We start from the raw sequence: 20,602 nt of genomic DNA, 5'->3' as shown, positions 1-20,602 counted from the left end.
GCGATTGGCCCGCCCACTTCCTTTTTCCAGTCCCTCCCTGCAATCGCTGCTGGAGAAAGGGGATGGGCCAATCGGCAGTGACTGCAGGGAGGGACAGGGAGGAAGAAAGGGGCGGAGCCAAACGGCCGATTGGTTCCGCCCATTTCCTTAGCATCGCCATGGCTGTGAGACTCATCTAACTGAGTATAAAATTAATATTTGGGCTGCTGAAAGTTAGGGGAGGTGGGGGTTAATTTAGGGGCAGTTATAGTTAATGGGGTGTTTAGGGTTAACTTAGGGGCAGGTATAGTTAATGGGGTGTTTAGGGTTAACTTAGGGGCAGTTATAGTTAATGGGGTGTTTAGGTTTAATTTAGGGGCAGTGGTGATTGATGGGGTGTTTAGGGTTAATTTAGGGGCAGTTGTGGTTGATGGGGTGTTTAGGGTTAATTTAGGGGCAGTTATAGTTAATGGGTTAATTTAGGGGCAGTTGTGGTTGATGGGGTCTTCAGGGTTAATTTAGGGGCAGTTGTGGTTAATGGGGTCTTCTCTTCAGGATTAATTTAATAAGGTTAACTTAAGGTGCAGTTAGAGGTAAAGGGGGCAAACTGAGGGGAATCTAAATCCTGGGGGCAGTGAAGATTAATCCTGTATTTATTTATAAAAGTATTGTGTCTGTGAACGAGTCTGAAAATCCTATGAGGGCACTATGGCATATCAGGGGGGTATACGGCATACCTGAGGAGGACGGAGTGACATATTTGGGGGTATAAGGCATATAGGGTATATAAGGCATATGTGGGGAGGGCAGTGTGGCATGTCTGGGAGGGCAGTGTGGCATGTCGGGGAGGGCAGTGTGGCAAGCCTGGGGTCAAATATGCATAACTGGGGGGCAGGTTGGGGAAATAAAAACAAGAAAAAAATTTTATTCTGCCGTTTGTTTTTAACATCCTATGTTACTTTATTAAATAATTTAAAATAAATGAAAAATTTAATTTTTTTTATCCGATTAATCGAAAAAATAATCGGCCAACTAATCGATTATGAAAATAATCGTTAGTTGCAGTCCTACTTTGATGTACCAACTTTAACCTATGAACCTTTTTATTACTTTCCATGTATTAATACACGTTCTAACGTAATTTATTTTCTATGGGTCCGAGTTGGTAAATGTACTCATTAAGGATTACCCCCTGTTTGATGCACCCAACTTTTTCTTCTAGACATTTTCACATTTTCTTTTGGTTTGCTTTGCATTAATATTTACTCTTATCTATTTTAATATTATGCTTCGAGCAAATAATCACTTTACAGAACAGATGCTAAAAATGCAGAGCAGAAAAAAACCCATAAGCATAAATTACTTCTTATCTATAGATTTACTAGCAATTTAAACTAGCAAAACACTATTCTTATTTCTATTCTTGATTTCAACAGTTACATGATTTATTTAGTGTATAGAACTGTAAAATGTAGGATTTGGTAAAAAAAGATTTTAGAAATAATAAAAAAAGAAATTGTTTTTTTTCTGTTCTCATCCACAGAAGAAAACAGTATCCGGAACAGACTTTCCATTATACATTTAATTCATTCTAGATTATAAAAAGAAGAATACAAAATCAAATTTACATTTCTCACTATTTTTTATTGTGAAAATTAAAAAAAGATTTTTAACTTACTCTTTAGTATTGAATCCCGTATATACCTTTTTCAGTACAACTATGCCACATTTTCGATGAAAGCACAAAGAAACTGTACCAAATCCCCCAGCATCCAGTGTCTCCTGATCTACTAGATCACGGGAGTGCATAACGATGCCATCAAGGGACATTTTTTCAGCCTTGCAAGAATCACTTCTAGGAAAATCTTGAAATTGAGAAAAAAAAATAGTAATCGGTGGAGTTCATTCAATTTTATGATCAACAAAACCAATATAAAATAGTGAGGAGGTACAACAAATATTTGCTAATAGACACATTTATTAATACATACTTTACAGGTTAACGTTAAAGCTTTGTGTTGCAGTGAAACAAAAACCTATGTTTTTCATCAATGCACTTCACGTAGATACACAGTTTTCCTTTCCCAGGAGCTGCCATGCTTCTGTTATCCAGCAGCCCAACTGGATCTACCGTGTATGCAATGTTGTCTACATATACACAGCCATTGTGGATATGCATTCTCCTACAGCTGCTGAATACCATCCATGGCACTAGCAGGTTTATCATCAATTATAATTGTGCAAAACCATCAGGAAATATTGAGCTATCCGCTACATCAATGGATTCATTAGTATTTGCCAACAACCTGGCAATCCACTGCACTTACAACACAGTTACTCTCTAAACCAATCACAATAGCAATCAGAGAAGTGAGTTCTCTGCATTACCCTGCACCCACAAACATATTCAGGAGTCCAGCAGCACTAAAAGACACCACCACAACAAATCGTTTTAAAGAGGTGATTAGGGCTGCAACTAACAATTATTTTCATAATCAATTAGTTGGCCGATAATTCTTTAGATTAATCGGATAGAAAAATAAATGCAAATTTTTCATTAATTTAAAATAATTTAATAAACAAACAGGATGTTAAAAACAAACAGCAGAATAAAAAAAACTGAGAAAAATGCATTTCTTGTTTTTATTTCCCAAAGTGCCCCCCCAGTTATGCACATTTGAGCCCAGGCTTGCCACACTGCCCTCCCCACATACGCCTTATACCCCCAGATATGCCTTATACCCCCAGATATGCCACCCTGCCCTCCCCACATATGCCTTATACCCCAACACATGCCACTCTGCCCTCCCCACATATGCCTTATACCCCCAGATATGCCACTCCGTCCTTCCCAGATATGCCTTATACCCCCAGATATGCCACTGTGCCCCCCAAATATGCCTTTTAACCCCCTATATACCACTGTGCCCTTGATATGCCCCCCCATGCTCCAGAGAGAATGATCCGGGTACCCTGCAGCGCTGCGTACAGATCACCTCCACTGTGCTGGCCAATACTTCCGCCGGGGCTTCTATGGTGGAGCACCGGAAGGTCACTCCATCGTAGAAGCCCTGGACTGAGGACTGAGAGTTAATTTAAATAAAGGTTAACTTAAGGTGCAGTTAGAGGTAAAGGGGGGGAGCAAACTAAGGGGAATCTAAATCCTGGGGGCAGTGAAGATTAATCCTGTGTCAGTGTGCTGTGAACAAGTCTGAATCTATGAGGGCACTATGGCATATCTGGGGGGGTACAAGGCATATCGGGGGGGTATGTGGCATATCTGGGCTCAAATGTGCATAACTGGGCGGCAGGTTAGAAAATAAAAACAAGAAATTTATTTTTATCAAAGTTTTTTTTTTTTCTGCCGTTTGGTTTTAACATCCTCTTTGTTTATTAAATTATTTTAAATAAATGAACAATTTACATTTATTTTTTTATCCGATTAATCAAAAAAATAATCGGCCAACTAATAGATTATGAAAATAGTTGCAGCCCTAGTGTAAATGTATAGTGCCAGAGTCAGTATGTCTACTGTACTGTAGTGCTAGTGTGCATAGTGTTAGTGTGTGTTTTTATATATGTAGTGTATGTTGTTGGATACATGTATAGAAGAGTGTAGCGTTACTATAAATGATGTTAGGGAAGGTTACAGTATGGCATTAGCATGCATGTATGTGTATTAGTGTCGGTGTAAGCATGTGTGTACATGAGTGTAGAATGTTAGTGTATGTGTCAATGTAAGGTGTAAGTGTTTAAGAACATAATACGTTAGTATCTGTCTGTCTGTTACTGTATGGTGTTAGTATGTGTAAGAACAAAACTCAAATAATGACCAACTGCACTCTATTCCCACGTTAATCCATTTATCACATTAAAAAAAATGTTTTAAAAAAATTTTGTTTTTGTAACAGTTCTAGCTTTTGCAATGGCGTATCTTGAGCATTTGATCTTTACTTTATTCAAATAGCCCCCATGTGGCAAAATAATTTGAACAACCTAAAGCGCAGTGTCACGTGGCTCCTATGATTTGAAATTTACTAAACTGTGTCCAGGGATAGGCATAGACATGGTTTATGGCAGACATTTTTAAAGTTACCAAACTCAGTGAAGGACATTATTTAAAACAATACTAAATAACTCCACTAGTTCATACACATGTTCCTTTTAGGCCCAAAACATACTTATACAGTTGCTCTTACACACGACTGCCCAGTCACACACACACACATGTATTCACACTTGCCCCTACACAAACATCCTAGCATACATTTGCCCTTAAAGACATGCTTGCCCTCACATGGAAACTATACTTTCAGAACTCCCTTTTCTCTTCTCTCTCTCCATCTCTCCTCTTTCTTTTTCTTCCTACCCTAGTGGTCCTGGGTTGTGCACAGGTCCAGGGCTGGTTGCTGGGATATGACATCTTATCCCTGAGCTTAGCACGGCCTAGTCCCTCTCCTGCAATACTTATGCTCCATCCCGAACAATGCCACTTTTACCTATTGTGTAATACACCCTCGATTGTAAGCTCATTTGCTGATTTTGCTGTATGTCATATTGCTATGTTATATAGTAATTGTTATGTCCATACCCGGGAACTTTTCGACTCCGGCTACCCAGAGCCTTCCCTTGCAGGATGCGGCCAGGACTGCACACTGACGTCGGTGGGAGGTCCCACTGACGGCAGCGGGAAACACCCCCATTTAAAGGAAAAATGGGCGGGGAGCAGGGCGTGTCAAGACCCCGCTCCCGCGACCCGGAGAACCAGCGTTCACCCGGTAATAGTTCCCAGGTATGGTTATGTCCGCTCTACCCTTTGTACAGCGCTATGGAATTTGTTTTATATAGTGCCATCAAATAATAACAACCACGAGGACCACTGAAACTGAGGTCTCTTAACTTTGGCCCAATTAAGAGGCGTTCAGTCCTCCTCTTGGGCGCCCTGGCGGGGCGACAGAAACACAGGCCTGTGTATGGACACCTTGCCAACCCCTGGTCGTTATGGCACCCCCCCCCCCCCCATAGCAGCAGGTACAAGGCCTAGGTATGCCATTGAGGTTTTGTATCACAATGTTTTCAGGCAGCTGCATTTCAGCCATATTAGCCACTCATTGTACTGCTTTGTGAGAAACAATCAATGCGTTAAGGACCCAGCTCTACACTTTGACTAAATTCTATCTAGGAACGGACTTCATTTGCTTTGCCATAAAGGATAAGCTCAGTGTGGTGTTTGACGACAATGGCAGACCCCATATCGAGTAGTTTTTACTAACCTACATTATTCTATACAGCACCGAATGTTAACATAATATATATATATAATCATTAAAGTGTGTCTCTCTCTCTCTCTCTCTATATATATATATATATATATATATATTTAACCATAAGGCATGCCTTCTAGATTGCAAGCTCTTTTGAGCAAGGCAATTCTCAACTTTTGTTTTAACAATTGTTACCTGATGCACTACTGTCCTGCTTACCTACTGTACAGCGCTGTGGAGTATGATGGCACTATATAAATTAAAAAAACGAATAAATGTACAGCAGTTAAAAGCATATTATATTTCATAAGTATGTTCATGTCTTCAAATGGGGCCTTGTGGCCGGTGACAAGAACTTCCTTATTCAGAGAATAAGACGAAATTAAAGCTCAGCTCCCAGCAGAACTTTATTTTAGAAGCATACTCCATTATTATATATTATACACACTTTTAGATATTTTTATACACTTCCCAATCATCAAACAGCTTAAAAGTCTTGCAGTCAAGCACATTCCGGAACTCCAGCCACAACACAATCCCATCGTGCTCAGCCAGCACGATGGGCGTCAGCTTTCCAAACGTAACGATCAATGATCTCGCAGATAGATCCCTCCACTTAACGAAACCAATTCATTTAACCCCATCATGACTGCTCCCCAAGATTCCTTACCTGTTTAAATTGGGGGTCTCGTTAAAGTGTCTGTCTCTACATTGCCGGCTGTGCCTGTGTTCTTTTATTCAAATACACGCACAGACATTTCTTCTCTTTAATAATAATAACAATAATTAATTATTTTCACTGGGTGCCACTTTCTTGTAAGTTAGTTACAAATAATCGGTCTCTTCCTGTTGAGCGAGTTTATAGTGTGTCCGGACCTCCCCGTGACGTCATGGCTGCGATTAACTAACTGACGTCTGACAAGTCCCTAGTTTTGAAATCACGTGATTTCATTGTAGGAAAGAATATGCGTTTCGGTCAGCCTGGGATTTACATATATATAATATATATTATACATGTGTACAGTTTGTGAGTGTGCACATTCTGCAGCAGTGATAATATATATTATGGAGGCAGGATGTCCCAAGGTTTCTTGTTACAGTAGTGGGCCCTTTAAAATTGGCCCTAGTCTTTTGTGCATCATATCTGTATTCTTCTCCCCATTACTGACCATACCCAAGGAGTTTGTTAAGATAATATCCTGCTCGAGGAGGCAAGAATGCAGCAGTCAGGTTACGTGGGGTGACCCCACGGCGCGCACGGGAGGCTGGTCACACAGTGTGAGTATGAAGAGAGAAAGCTGCCAGAGAAGTAAGGGGGTGCAGAGGGAACCCATGAGTGTGAGGATAAGGGAGGGTATCATGTGTTAGAATGAGAATATACACCGATCATCCTTAACATTATGACCACTGCCAAGTGACTGATAATCTTGTTATCATGGCATCTGAGAATGGGTGGGCTATATTAGGCAGCAAGTGAACATTTCCTCCTCAAAGTTGACGTGTTAGAAGCCAGGAAGATGGGCAAGTGTAAGGAGAGTGAGGAGAGATAGAGAGAAATGGGAGACATTTTTAAGAAAGGGGAATGGGATAGTGTGTGTTTTCAAAGTGTTTGTATGTTAGTACACGTGTAAGGGTAAGCAAGTGGTGGATACAATCTGTGTGCTGTAATGCTATACCTGTAATGCTGTGTTTCCTTGTGTTTTATTTTTTTATTTAAAATTTGATCTATGCCTGAACTACATGGGGGAGGGAAAGAGAAATGTGGCATAGTAAAGAAAGGACAAGGGGACTCTGGGTGATGACACCCCCAGAGTCTGGCTCGGACTGCTGGCTCATATTTTGCGACTGTACAAAACTTACCATTTGGAGAAAAGTAGCCGCAGGTGATGAGAAATGGTCACACCATTAATGTTCATGATTTTGTTGGGAGTCCGGAGATAACATATGTAGTAACTATAGACAGGATTGAGATAACGCATATATGCTTGTGTCTTATTCGCCAGGTAACCATATTACATTAGTACCGTATTTGCTCGATTATAAGACTACCCTGATTATAAGACGACCCCCCAAATCTGAATATTAATTTAGGAAAAAAAGAAAAAGCCTGAACATAAGACAACCCTATAGGAAAAAAGTTTTACCAGTAAATGTTAATTCATGTAAACTATTTTTTTTAATAAAAGCTATGATTGAGAAAAATATTTTGGTTTTATTTCCTTCTATTTTCCAACCTGCCCCCCCAGTTATGCACATCTGCCCCAGAAATGCCTTATACCCCCTATTTGCCACTGTGCTCCATGATATGCCTTTTAACCCTCTAAATGCCACTCTACCCCCAAAAATGCCTTATACCCCCTATATACCACTCTGCCTCCCTGATATGCCTTTTAACCCCTATGTGCCACTCTGCCTCCAGAAATGCCTTATACCCCTATATGCCACTCTGGCATTAAGGGGGTTAAAAGGCATATTATGGGGCAGAGTGGCATATAGGGAGGTTTAAGGCATTTCAGGAGGCAGAGTCGTGTATAGAGAGTTAAAAAGGCATTTCTGGAGGCAAAGTGGCATAAAGGGGGTTAAAAGGCATTTCATAGAGCACTCTGCCTCCAGAAATGCCTTATGCCCCCCATTTAACACTCCCCTGCCCCCCCCCCCCAAACTTACCGGTGCTTCTGACTCCCCTGTCATGTAGCCGGGACAGCGTGCAGCCGGAAGGAGGTGTGGCTAGCAGCGGGGGTTGTCTGCGTCCATCGCGCAGACCTTCCCCGGCTGTCAGAGATCAGAGTCTGACAGCTGGGGACGGTCTGCACGATGGACTCAGACAACCCCCGCTGCTAGCCACACCTCATTCCGGCTGCAGCGTAAGCCCTTACGAAAAAATTACTGCAGTTTTTCTGAAGTAATACTGCAGTTTTTTGGACATGAAAAAACTGCAATACTGCACTTTTACTGCAGTATTACTGCACATTTACTGCATTTGTACTTCACTGTACTGCAGTTTTACTGCACATTTACTGCATTTTTTTTTTATATTGCAAACCTACAGTTGTACTTCAATGTACTGCAGCTTTATTGCAATTGTACTTCCGTACAAAAATAACTGCAGTACAGTGAAGTACAAATGCAGTAAAAGTGCAGTATTGCCGTTTTTTCATGTCCAAAAAACTGCAGTAATTTTTCGTAAGGGAGTTGTCTACGCGAATCGCGTAGACATCTACATGCTGCCCCAGCTACACACCGGGGACTCAGAAGCACCGGTAAGTGGGGCGGGGCGGGGGGGGGGGGAGACAGGAGGATCCAGGTCCCCTGCAGCTGCGGGGGATCTGGATCTTAGTCGTCTCATAGACCTATTTGAGGTCTGATTATAAGACGAGGGGTATTTTTCAGAGCATTTGCTCTGAAAAAACCTCGTCTTATAATCGAGCAAATACGGTAATCCAACGAATTAAAGTCACCACTTTAACCTTAGAATAATGACCTATTTAGTTCTCTTTTCTGTCCCTGTGTAAGAAATTGGAGTTTCCCATGTGCTTAAAACTGACCTGGAATCCAGTATTTATTTAAAATACTAAGTCATATAATTGAATTATTAATTATATAAATTTGTGCTACATGGAATGTTTGGAAGTGAACCAATTTTTATTTAAGTTGCAATATCAGAACCGTGATAACATACGCTTGTTACTGAACTTGTTAAGCATTCAGATTTTTAACGGAAGAGACTGGTTGCTCGGTGGTTACAATTTAGCATTGAAGTCATCTGATTCCACGACAATTTTTCAGAAGGACTGCAATCATCAGAGAATAATCCTCATCTTCTGGCATGTTCCATTCCTTAATCAAAGTACCAAGGTGGAGTACACTCAATAGGTTTTTCGTTCCAGATGTTCTCAAGCCTCTGAGCCCAAGACTCCAGCATGCCCCTTTTCTTTTCAGCAGTCCCATATTCTGGAGCATAGGAAACTTGTGGGGCCAGGACTTTGAAACCACAGAAATGCATTATGCCATGCTGAGAAATGAAGAGGAACATTATTAATGTCATTGGTTAAAACACAATTTGAAGTAGTTAAAAGAGACTGCTTGTGTGAAGGGGCTATTGTGCTTTGGCATGCTTGCTGCTTACCCAGACAGAGAGCAAACACTGAACCCACTACTGATACTTCTATAAAGGAGGATTTCATGGCCAGGTTAAAAACTGGGGGTCTTCAGAAATGAAAAGTTAAACGTGTTGAGCAGAAAGTATTTTACATCCTTAAAAAATAATCAGTGGCAGAAAAACACTCCCATTGAAATCATGCGTACATATACATATACACACACATACACTCACATATATACATACATACAATTTGCATAACATCTTTACTCTACCACCAATAGTAGCAAAAGAGACAAACATGAAAATCCAAATATATAACCAATCAATATAATAATTATAGCAATTGCATCACCTCAATTTGTTCCCTATTCTTCCCTATCTCTGCTCCCTGCAGAGACTCTGCTTTTAGGGCCCTCTCTTTAGGCCCTAAACCATCTTCTTGTGCGTCTCCCGCTTTATTTTCCCTTTTATTTTTTCTCAAACAGGTTTTCCCTTACCTGTCTGTAGCAATGAGCTCCTTCCCTTGCTCTCTGCCCTCCTCCCTCATGATGCCAGCTCCTCTCTTAAGCAATTGCACATTTACATTCACTTTCGTTTTCTATTGCTGTTCAGTTTTTGCTTTTTTGCAGTTGTTTCGGGCTGTTTTTCCTCTGTTTCTTACAGTTTCTAGGTGGCCTCTCTAGGCCTAATTCTTGTTTTAAAGGAATCTTGCCTTTTTTCAGTTTTTTAGATTATTTATTTAAAAAATATATTAAATTTTTCTGACATATGTGGTGCTTGCTGACTCATTTTCTTTAATACTAAAAAGGACATATTTCACCTTCACAAAGGCCCAATCCTCCATGAGGTAAGTTTTTCTTCCAGACAGCGTTTTTCTGGCAGGGCTGGATACCTAAGGAGCTGGACCGCCAGCCGTTCAGCCACCAGAGGCTCCCATTCAGCCACCAGAGGCTACCAGTCATCAGGCAGGGTACCATTTCCAGGCTCCGTTTCCCTCCGCCAGAGGTTCACCTGGACGAGGGTCCACCGGTCCTGTACGAGGAAGACCACAAACCCATAAATTACCAGTTTTCAAATCTCTTCTCCCCTTCAGGTTGCGGGCTGGCCATCTCTCTTTCCCCACAATTGGTCCCTCATATCGCTGGACCCTTGGGTCCTTCGGTCGGTTCAGGGCTTCCTCGTGGATTTTTCTATTCCCCTTTCAACATGCTCTTCCTTTTCTCCCCTAGCTTTCTCTTCCCCAACAGGAGCTAGTGGACTAGAAAATTCACCTACTATCCCAGAAGGGCCCCATAGAACCCATGCCATGGGTCCTCCTCACTTCGTCAGCTACATCTTCTTGGTTCACAAGAAGTTGGGGAAATCTCGACCCGTTATAAATCTCAGAACCCTCAACATCTTTGTTACTTGCCTTTCCTTTGGACTCAGCTCGGCCCCTTGATGCTTTACCAAGCTGATGAAAGCTGTCATGGCTTTCTTTCAGACCCAGGTGATCAAGAAGGAGATCCGTAGGGTGCTATGCTCCAAGACGATTCCACTTCGGATTCTAGCTCGCATTGTGGACCTTCTCTCCTTGTCCATCCAAGCAATTGTTTCAGCTCCGCTCCACTACCGAGCTCTTCAGAGACCCACCTTTGCAGGTTTCCATCCTATGATCAACAGATCACCCACTCATGGGGTGGTTACAATACATGGAGGCATGGTTGAGCTATGTTCATTTCCCTTCCCGACTTAGTCCTGGAATCGGACGTCAGCTTTTACTGTTGTGGGGTGTCCAGACCTTTCCAGAGTGACTGGTGGTCGATGGTCAGCGGGGGAGAGACAATAGCATATCAAATGTCTGGAACTGATTGCGGGCTCCACGCCATTCGGAGCTTGGCCATGGAATGCTCCAACTTTTGCCTTCTTTGGATGGGCAACATCTCGGTGGTCCAGTACATCAACTGTCTGGGGGGGCACGCGGTCACATATGCTAAGGGTCCTTTTACCAAGGATCGATATGATTTTTGCCTGCCTAACCACATCACACTGAAAGCAGAATATCTTCCGCTCTACGATAACACGGTGGCAGACTGGTTTTCCTGTCACTTGAGGGATGCCAGTGGCTGGAAGCTGGACTCTGCAGTCTTTCAGCGTCTGGACTCTTGGTGGGATCAATTTTCAATTGATCTCTTTGCATCCAGACTGAATACTCAACTGGCGACTTTCTTCAGCTGGCTTCCGGGTCCTTTGGTTCCACCTGTCGGAAATAGCAGTTTCGTTTGGTTCTTGTTATAACCTCCTGCTCCTCCGAGATATCGGATATCACCACTCACACCATCCTTGGAATACATGTCCTCAGTTCCACCAGTAGTGAATGACAGCAAGGCTAGTTTATCCTAAAAAGTGGTAGCAAAGTAAGCATCTTCTAATTAAAAAAAATCACCAACTTCACTATAAAGTGATATTACAAATCTATTGCAAACACCCACTTTTGCTAATAAATGTAATGCTTTGCAAACCCATTGCAGGCTGCGTGGGACAACAAACTGTCCATTTTATAATATGGCACAAATTTGTAACAGTAAAGCAGTGACTTGTTAATTAATACATACTGTACCTTAAAGAATCCTTTATCGTAGAAATCTGGGAAATCAAATGCAAACCCTTGTACGAAAATCCGATCAATCCAACCTTTCATGATGGCAGGAAAGCTGAACCAGTACAAAGGGAACTAAAAAGGAACCCAACCAAACAAACAGATCTTCAGAAATATCTAGGAAACAAGGCTGGAAAGAGTGTTAAAAGTATTGCAAAAATATTAAGCACACAAAGACATGTAATATTCTGTACTAGTCTTGTGTATTCAGCGTTTTGCACAGTTTAACAAATGTAGTAAAATTCATCAATTCATACAAATATCCTAAAATGATGTGGTACCCCAGTGAGAAAAAGCAGAGAGCCCAGAGTTTGCGTTTAATTTTTTTCCCGACTGTCACTTTCTCACAAGGTCTCTGTAAATGTCTCACTACCTTCTCCATGTCTCTGCTTCTCCTTGCCACCGCTGCTTCTTTCTTCTCCAGTGGTCCCCTCTCTGTGGGTTTATTCAGGCCTGGTGCAGTAGTCCCATAACAGAGCCTCTCTCCATTATTCGAATCAGAGAGGGTACGTGCCAAGGCTCTGCTCTGTTGTGAAAGTACACATCTCTTTCTCTGCAGATCCATCTACATTATTCTGGTCTGGTGTAGTACTTTCACTAAAGAGTACAGCCTTGGTGGACAGCATCGCATTTACTCCTCCAATCCGAGGAGATAGGGTGCAACAAGGCTCCGGCAGAAGTCCATGGAAGAGGCCAGAATAATATAGGGGAGAGCCGTGAGCAGCAGAGAACCAAAAGAAAAAAAAGGAAAAGAACAAAAAGCAGAGGACAACAAGAAGAGGAGCTGTCCGCCAGGGAAGAAATAAAATTTGAGCCAAATTGACCAAAAGCAGTTGGCTTTAGTTTTTGGTCCATTTGCACATGTCTATTCTGTACGCCTGGTAAAAATTATTTCTTTCAAACAAATTCAATAAATCTGACAAACTCTTTAAATATAAAATCAGAAATTACTTTGGCCAGGTCTAATCACCACAGAAGACAGTGGCTTTAAATTGCAACACCTTTTTGTCATTTGATATAATTTAGCAAATTGGGTTTGCCATTTTTTCTTGTTAATTACCTCATCACCTTATTAATGGGCAGATATTTTAAATATATAATAAAGATGCGTGTTTTCAGAAAGTGTATAGCACCTCCTTTAAAGATATATGCAATGTTTGTCCTAGAGCAAATGAAGTCTTAAGTACATGTCAGTACCTTTAATTGAGTTTCCATCTGAAGAAAAAACAAAAAAGCTTATGTGGCGCTACATCTTGGTATCAGATTAATTATACACGTAAAACTCAAATTCACCCAACAACTCAGTTCACATCCCTGTTTCCAAAAATGTAACCATCTCATTTAACTGCGAGTGCTTGCATTAGAAGCCCGTATTGCATCTCCATAGACTTCTATGAGCTCCATAGTTTTTAACAGAGTCAATTGTAGTCTATGAAGCTGCAATAGAGGCTTCTAACATGGGAGGCCACTTGTGCCCATGCAGCCATCGGCGATTTAAAAGACAATGGCACTGGGTGACGGTAGATTATTTTTAGTTTTGCATTTTTTTTTTAGATCGTCAAACAAAATTATGGTTTTGGGCTACATTGATCATTTCTCTTTTAAAAGGTATGTGACATTTTCCCTTACAGATGGTACCCTTAACCCCTTAAGGACCGGGCTCATTTTTCGTTTTGTACCCTGTGGGACCGAGGCTGTTTTAATACTTTTGTGGTGCTTGTGTTCAGCTGTAATTTTCTCCTCACCCATTTAGTGTACCCACATAAGTTATATATTGTTTTTTTCAGGACAAGATGGGCTTTCTTCAGATACCATTATTGATTGTATCATCTTATTTACTATAAAAAAAATAAAAAAAACATGGTGAAAAATTGAAAAAAAACACATTTTATGACTTTTATTTGAAAAATCTTTTACTCACCTAAAAAAGCAAGTAAAAAAACTAGCTAAATAGATTCTACTACTTGTCCTGAGTTTAGAAATACCCAATGTTTTTATGTTTTTTTGCTGTTTTTTGTAAGTTATAGGGCAATAAGTACAAGCAGCGTTTTATGATTTCCAAATCTTTTTTTAACAAATCTGGTCATTCTGCCTCCATCTCCTCTTTGGAACATCTTTGAAGCCGGTTAACTCAATTTAACCCATTCAAACCATATATTTTTGAAAACTAGACACCCCAGGGTATTCCAAATGCTGTTATTTTAACCCTTTCCATGCACCAATTATACAACTACACTTTGTCAAACTTTGTAATAGTAATTTTTTTTCACACAAATTGTACTTTAGTTATAGATATACAGGTCCTGGTATATGCCACTGTCAAACAACACCCCAATGTGTGTTCAGGAACATCTCCTGAGTGCAGTGATACCCGACATGCATGGATTTGTCGTGTTGTTTGAAATTTAAAATGCCACATTTGGGAAGTGCGCTTTTTTTGTCCATTTTGGAAAGTCTGTACCCATGCCCTATCTTTGAGCTCAGCCACTCCAATTTACCCCATCAGCCATTTTTTTTATATTAGACACCCCTTGGGTATTTGAAGTGCTTTTATTTTAACTCTTTGTTGAGATTTTTGAGAAATTTTAGCACTTGCTTAAAATTAGGGCTGCAACAACTAATCGATAAAATCGATAATAATCGATAATGAAATTCGTTGCCAACGAATTTCATTATCGATTAGTTGAATCGATTATTATCGATTATAAAATGAGGGTCTTTTCAGAGCAAACGCTCTGAAAAATACCCCTCATTATATAATCCGTTTAGTCTGACTCACAGCAGCAGCTCCTACTTACCAGCCCCTCCCTGTAATCACTGTGACAACTGGCCCCGCCCCTTCCTTCTCCCAGAAGGCCAGAACCACATGGCTGTGACACTCATCTAACTGTAAGTATAAAATTAGGTGGGGGTTAATTTAGGGGCAGTTATGGTTAATGGGGTGTTTAGGGTTAATTTAGGGGCAGTTATGGTTAATGGGGTGTTTAGGGGCAGCTATGGTTAATGGGGTGTTTAGGGTTAATTTAGGAGCAGCTGTGGTTAATGGGGTGTTTGGGGTTAATTTGAGGCAGTTGTGGTTAATGGTATGTTTAGGGTTAATTTAGGGGCTGTTGTGGTTGACAGGGTCTTTAGGGTTAATTTAGGGGATGCTGTGGTTAATGGGGTGTTTAGGGGCAGTTATGGTTAATGGGGTGTTTAGGGTTAATTTTGGGGCAGTTATGGTTAATGGGGTGTTTAGGGTTAATTTAGGGTAGTTGTTTTGATGGGGTATTTAGAGTTAATTTAGGGGTAGTTATGGTTAATGGGGTGTTAAGGGTTAATTTAATGATGAGGACTGAGGGTTAATTTGATTAATTTAATAAAGTTAACTTAAGGTGCAGTTAGAGATAAAGGGGGGCAGACTAAGGGGAATCTAAATCCTGGGGGCAGTGAAGATTAACCCAGTACTTATTTAAAAAAGTATGGTGTCAGTGTGCTGCGAACAGGTCTGTGACTCTATGAGGGGACTATGAGATATCTGGGGGGTATAAGGCATATCAGGGGAGGATGGAGTGACATATCTGGGGGTATAAGGCATATACATTAAATAAGGCATATGTGGGGAGGGCAGTGTGGCATGTCTGGGGAGGACGGAGTGGTGTATAAGGCATATCTGGGGCCACAGTGGCATATCTGGGGGTAGACTGGAGTGGCATATGTGGGAGGCAGCGTGGAGTGGCATGTGTGGGAGGCAGCGTGGCAAGCCTGGGCTCAAATGTGCATAAATTGGGGGGGGCTGGTTGGGAAATAAAGACAAGAAATGTATTTTATCAGTTTTTTTTTATTCTGCTGTTTGTATTTAACATCATTTGTTTATTAAATTATTTTAAATAAATGAAAAATTTACAAACATTTTTTTTATCCGATTAATCGATTAATCGAAAAAATAATCGGCCAACTAATCGATTATGAAAATAATCGTTAGTTGCAGCCCTACTTAAAATAATAAACTTTATTTTTTTATTTTATTTTTTTAATACTTTTTTTTTTTTATACATTTTGCTGGATGGTTCATCTAGTGACATCACTGCATAATTATTTTTAAATGTTAGCACTTTTAATTTTTTCCATATTTTTTTTTTTTTTTATATTTTACTAATCACATTGTGATTAGAAAGCTGGGCTCCATTGACTTGCATGGTTGAATGCAGTACCTGTATTCAACCTGCAAGTGGAGCCAGAGTTCTCTAGACCATCTAGCGAACTTTAAAAACTTGTTTGTTTCTTTTACAGGGCGGCCGCCATCTTGTTGATGGCGAAGAACACCGGCAGCTGCGGCTGTGACCGCTCTCCGGAGCGGTCACAGCCCACCCAGAGGTAAGCGTTTGGTGTCGCTGGATGCCTCCTGATCGAGGCATTCCAGCGACACCATTTAAGTTTAGGAGGCGATCGTTGATCGCCTCCTAAACGCTTTTAAAACGGGCGTCCGCCGCCATACAATGTATGGCGGCTGTTGACGCCTCGGGGAGGGGCCAGACATGGCCCCCGATGCCGATCTCGGCGTTACTGAATGCCTCGACATCGAGGCATTACAGTAACGCCGTTTAAGCGAAGAAAGTGATCGTTGATCACTTTCTAAGCTTATTTTACTTTTTGACGGTTCAGGACCGTCAAAGGTTATTTAGTGACCTTCATGTCATGACGGTCCTGAACCGGCAAAGGTCGCGAAGGGGTTAAGGACACAGGAAAGGTACCATGCCCCTTCAAAGGGGACTACATTAATTTCAACCTTGCTCATCCCAATGGGCAAAGGTTAAGACAGGGTGCATTAGATAAATCTTAATCCCCTACCTCACTTATAGCAGAATGGGGGGGGGCGGGGAGGCGTGGCTTGGGGTCCATGCCTTACTTAAGGTTTTAAAAATATGTTAAAAACACCCATCACAATTAGTTAATTCCCCAGCACCCCACCAATCATGAGGTGGGGGGATAATTGCCCCCTCCCTTGGTTAATAGGGGTTCTGTTAATTTAAGTTTTGCAGGTACATTTTTCTTAGTAGTGAATAGTAACAGACTACCATAGTTACAGTGGCAACATGTATAGGACTAATACATTGTGCAACATTGTATCCCTCAATGGGTAGCATAACATAGCCAAGTTGTCCCTCTCCTTCGAGCTTTAACCTGCACCCCCAGCTATGAAACGGATTTCACAGGACAACCCCACATATAAATTAGGGCAGATACATTTTGCATAGTCCGCATCTGTTGTCCTGAAAATTTGAACAGCGAGAAAGAAAGAAAAAAGTAGAGAAAAAAAAACTAAGAACAAGAAAGAGAAAGAAAAGGAATAGGGCACAGGGGTTCCCCAAAGGAAAGCTGTTCACAGGCGTATCAAATTTTTTATTAAAGTATTCATCCAGGGATCAGATAACACCTCCAACCTCCATGTTGAGAAGATTTCAAATTTTATACATTGCTGATTTGGTGTGGACAACGAGGGGACCGGGGCGCCCAGGAGGAGCTGAGGGGTCTGGCAAAAAGCGTTCAACAACATTCTTGCAATGCTATTCTGTGCAGGTAGACTAGATACTGAATGTTTCAAATTTTTTCATGCGAGGAAACATTTAGCAAACAATGATAGCTCATGCTTTCTACTCAGAAGGTGTGTCTGTAAATTACAGAACAATTCTGAGTTTGGCATTTGTTTCAACTCATGCAGGCTCTGTAGAGATCTAATTTTCCACCAGTGCGACTATCCAGCCGAAGCCAGCCTCTACCCCCCATCTAAAGTAAGCAATGGATAGACCCGCCTGAAAATGCGGGTTATAGATTATTGTGCTTAGTTGCGAAGATGGTGCTGGCAACTATAGTTTTCTATGAGCCCTTTTCCAAGGTAAGTACAATGTCCTTATAGTAATTAGGACAATGTCTCCAGGAATCTGATTGGCTTGTCCAGTGGACCAACTGGATCGGACAACTGTTTTTAATGTCCACCTAGGGGAAAGCAGTTTTAGGGTAGGAAAAGGCCTGGGTATTTAACATATGTGCTTGCATGTCTTCTATGTCTTCCCTACATACCTATGTAGCATAAATGCATTCAAGCATTAGTTTGCTTGATAATGTGTTTAGGGGTCCATTATCATATTGATCCCCAAATACTTTCCAGTGAAGAACGGGTCACATAATGTGTAATTGTGCTACATTAATTCGAGCTTTGCCTCTGGCAAACTAATATTTAAAGGCTCACACTTGCCATTTATTTTATAGTCTGATATTTGAGAGAAATCCTTCAATAACTAGGCTTGGGAGGGAGATAACTGGTTTGTTAGGGTGAGTAATATGTTGTCAGCCAAAAAAGGCTAACTTGTAAATCTGGCCACCCACTCTCATCTCTGTAATATCTGGATGAATCCTGATGGCAGAGCAAACAAAAGAGGGGGTACCCCTGCCTCACCCCTTTCTTTATCAAAAGAATTACTGGGATTTGTATCTATTAGAGCAAGAGTGGCTATAAAACTATTCTAACCTTAAGGCCAGCAGGACAAGCTTTCCCTCTATCAGGGGTTTTCACTTGATCTTCGCCACAAGGCTTTGAAGCTGCTATCTCAATTTCCCTACTTTATCAATTGGCAGAAGCCATGACTAGCCATGGAAAGTTGGACAAAAAAAGCTTCTCCTACAGTAAAGGTAAGGCTTTTAATTGTTTTCTTTACATGTTTAATTTATATTATAACACTTACTAAGTATTTTAATATGCATTGTCCATTGCTTGGTCTGTATGAAACCCTGACTAGTGTCATGCCTACCTGTCCGGCCGGGGTCCCACGGCGTTCCTCGCGCACGTCCCCCTCGTGTACTGACGTGCGCTCTACACGCACATGAGGGGGCATGCGTATCGAGCAGGCACGCCTCCCAGCCACTGACAGCCCTGATCGGGCTGCCGCAGCATGTCAGCAGCGATCGGAGAAACGATGCGCCGCTACATGCTCGCGGCACCCGACCAGTGCCTCTTCTGCCTGTGTGGCGCTTCCGAGTTTTCGATCGCCGCTGCATGTCCACGGAGGCTGTTTACATTACCTCCCCTGCCTGTGTGGCTCTTCCGCGTCATTCGCGGAAGTAACACAGGCAGCAGGTTTTGTTTGGTTGCCATCGCGACGACGCTATTTGCGCCGGTCGCGATGACGTCATCTTACCTGCTCTCCCGCCATTGGCTCTATTTAAACTTCCTGGTCCTATGTTTCCTTGCCCGTTCAAAGAGTCCATGTTATTGTTCTCAGGGTGTTTGTGTTGCTCTTGCTTTCTGATTGATATCCACGTGTACCAGACCTCGGCTTTCGTTCTTCTGACCTTGATCCTGCGCTGCCCATCCCGACCTCGGTTATTGTTCTTTGACTACGCTCCTGTGCTGCCTGCCTTGATCCCGGCTTGTTTATCGGATATTCTCGCCATTCCTGCATCGTGGGTCCATCACCTGTGGTGCCTGATCCGACGTAACATATTGAACGGGCCATACCATGGACCCCGCGGAAATGGCCAACGTCCTCTCCCGCTAGGACCTGCAGGACCAGCTTCTTACGTCCCATTCCACGCAATTACAGTCCTTATCCAGCAAAATGGACACCATGACTGACTTGCTGTCGCTCCCTCTGCCAGACCGTCTTACATACCTAGGGATCCCAGCCCAGAGGAAGGAGGCGCTACCGCTCGCTTGCCTCTCCCGGACAAATATGCTGGGGATCCTAAAGAATGCAGGGGGTTCCTAAACCAATGTTTGCTGCATTTCCGCAACCATCCATGGGCGTTTTGTACCTCATCCAAACGGGTGTCCATCATCTCACTGTTGAAGGGTGAGGCACTGCTGTGGGCCTCTCCCCTTATTGAACAGGGATCCGACCTGATGGATGACTGCCCAGCTTTCATGGCAGCCTTGCGTTCGGTCTTCGATATGCCAGGCCGCAAAGAAACAGCGGAGACCTCCTTGTTGGAGCTACAACAGGGACATAAGACTCTAGCCCAATATACAGTGGAATTCCGTACTCTAGCCTGTGAACTCCAGTGGGATCAAGGCGCCCTCCGAGCCGCTTATCGGAAGGGTCTCAATGACAAGATCAAGGATGTGCTGTTGTTCCACGACCCCCCATCTGACCTGGAGGACTTTATCAGCCTCTGTTTGCGCGTGGACAAGCGCATTCAGGAGAGACACTTGGAGAAAGACAAAGGCAGGCGATATCGGCCGTTTACCTCCCATAGCAGTCCTCATTCTCCACCTACCACATCTTGGCATCCCTCCGAGGAACCCATGGAGATCGGCACTATACGTCACCTTACCGAAGCGGAAAAGACACGAAGGAGGAATCAAGGTCTCTGTTTCTACTGTGGTCAAGCGGATCACCTCCTACGTACATGCCCGCAACGTCCGGGAAACGAAAGAGCTTAGGGACCAAAGGAGGAGAACCCCTAAGCATTAAGAACATTTCTCCTCCCCAACGCATGTTGATACCCGTCTCGCTTAGGTGGCTAGACCACTCCGTGGTCACCCACGCTTTCATAGACTCCGGGGTGGCTGGAGTGTTTCTGGACGAACAATGGGCTGTACGACACGGGCTACCGCTACGTCCCAAAAAGACTCCTTCTGTG

The 20,602-nt window shown here is 42.3% G+C and overlaps 1 protein-coding gene across 1 annotated transcript in view; it reads right to left on the bottom strand.

Annotated features, from left to right (window-relative positions):
• Window positions 1–9,081: 9,081 nt before the first annotated feature.
• The window catches only part of LOC149278679 (ribosyldihydronicotinamide dehydrogenase [quinone]-like), a 49,945-nt gene continuing 38,424 nt past the window's right edge, over window positions 9,082–20,602 (bottom strand). Inside the window, exons 4-6 of the mRNA XM_089501891.1 lie at window positions 11,945–12,058; window positions 11,639–11,723; window positions 9,082–9,272 (exon numbers count right to left, since the gene is read on the bottom strand). Of these exons, the coding sequence (XP_089358017.1) occupies window positions 9,082–9,272; window positions 11,639–11,723; window positions 11,945–12,058 (390 nt within the window). The remainder of the gene's footprint in view (window positions 9,273–11,638; window positions 11,724–11,944; window positions 12,059–20,602) is intronic.

This window comes from Sceloporus occidentalis, unplaced genomic scaffold, assembly GCF_023333645.1.
Source record: "Sceloporus occidentalis isolate IW3139 unplaced genomic scaffold, rSceOcc1.0.p SCAF_186, whole genome shotgun sequence".
Taxonomy (NCBI): domain Eukaryota; kingdom Metazoa; phylum Chordata; class Lepidosauria; order Squamata; family Phrynosomatidae; genus Sceloporus; species Sceloporus occidentalis.
Note: the sequence above shows the minus strand (reverse complement) of the source record. Positions and strands in the feature narration are given on the sequence as shown.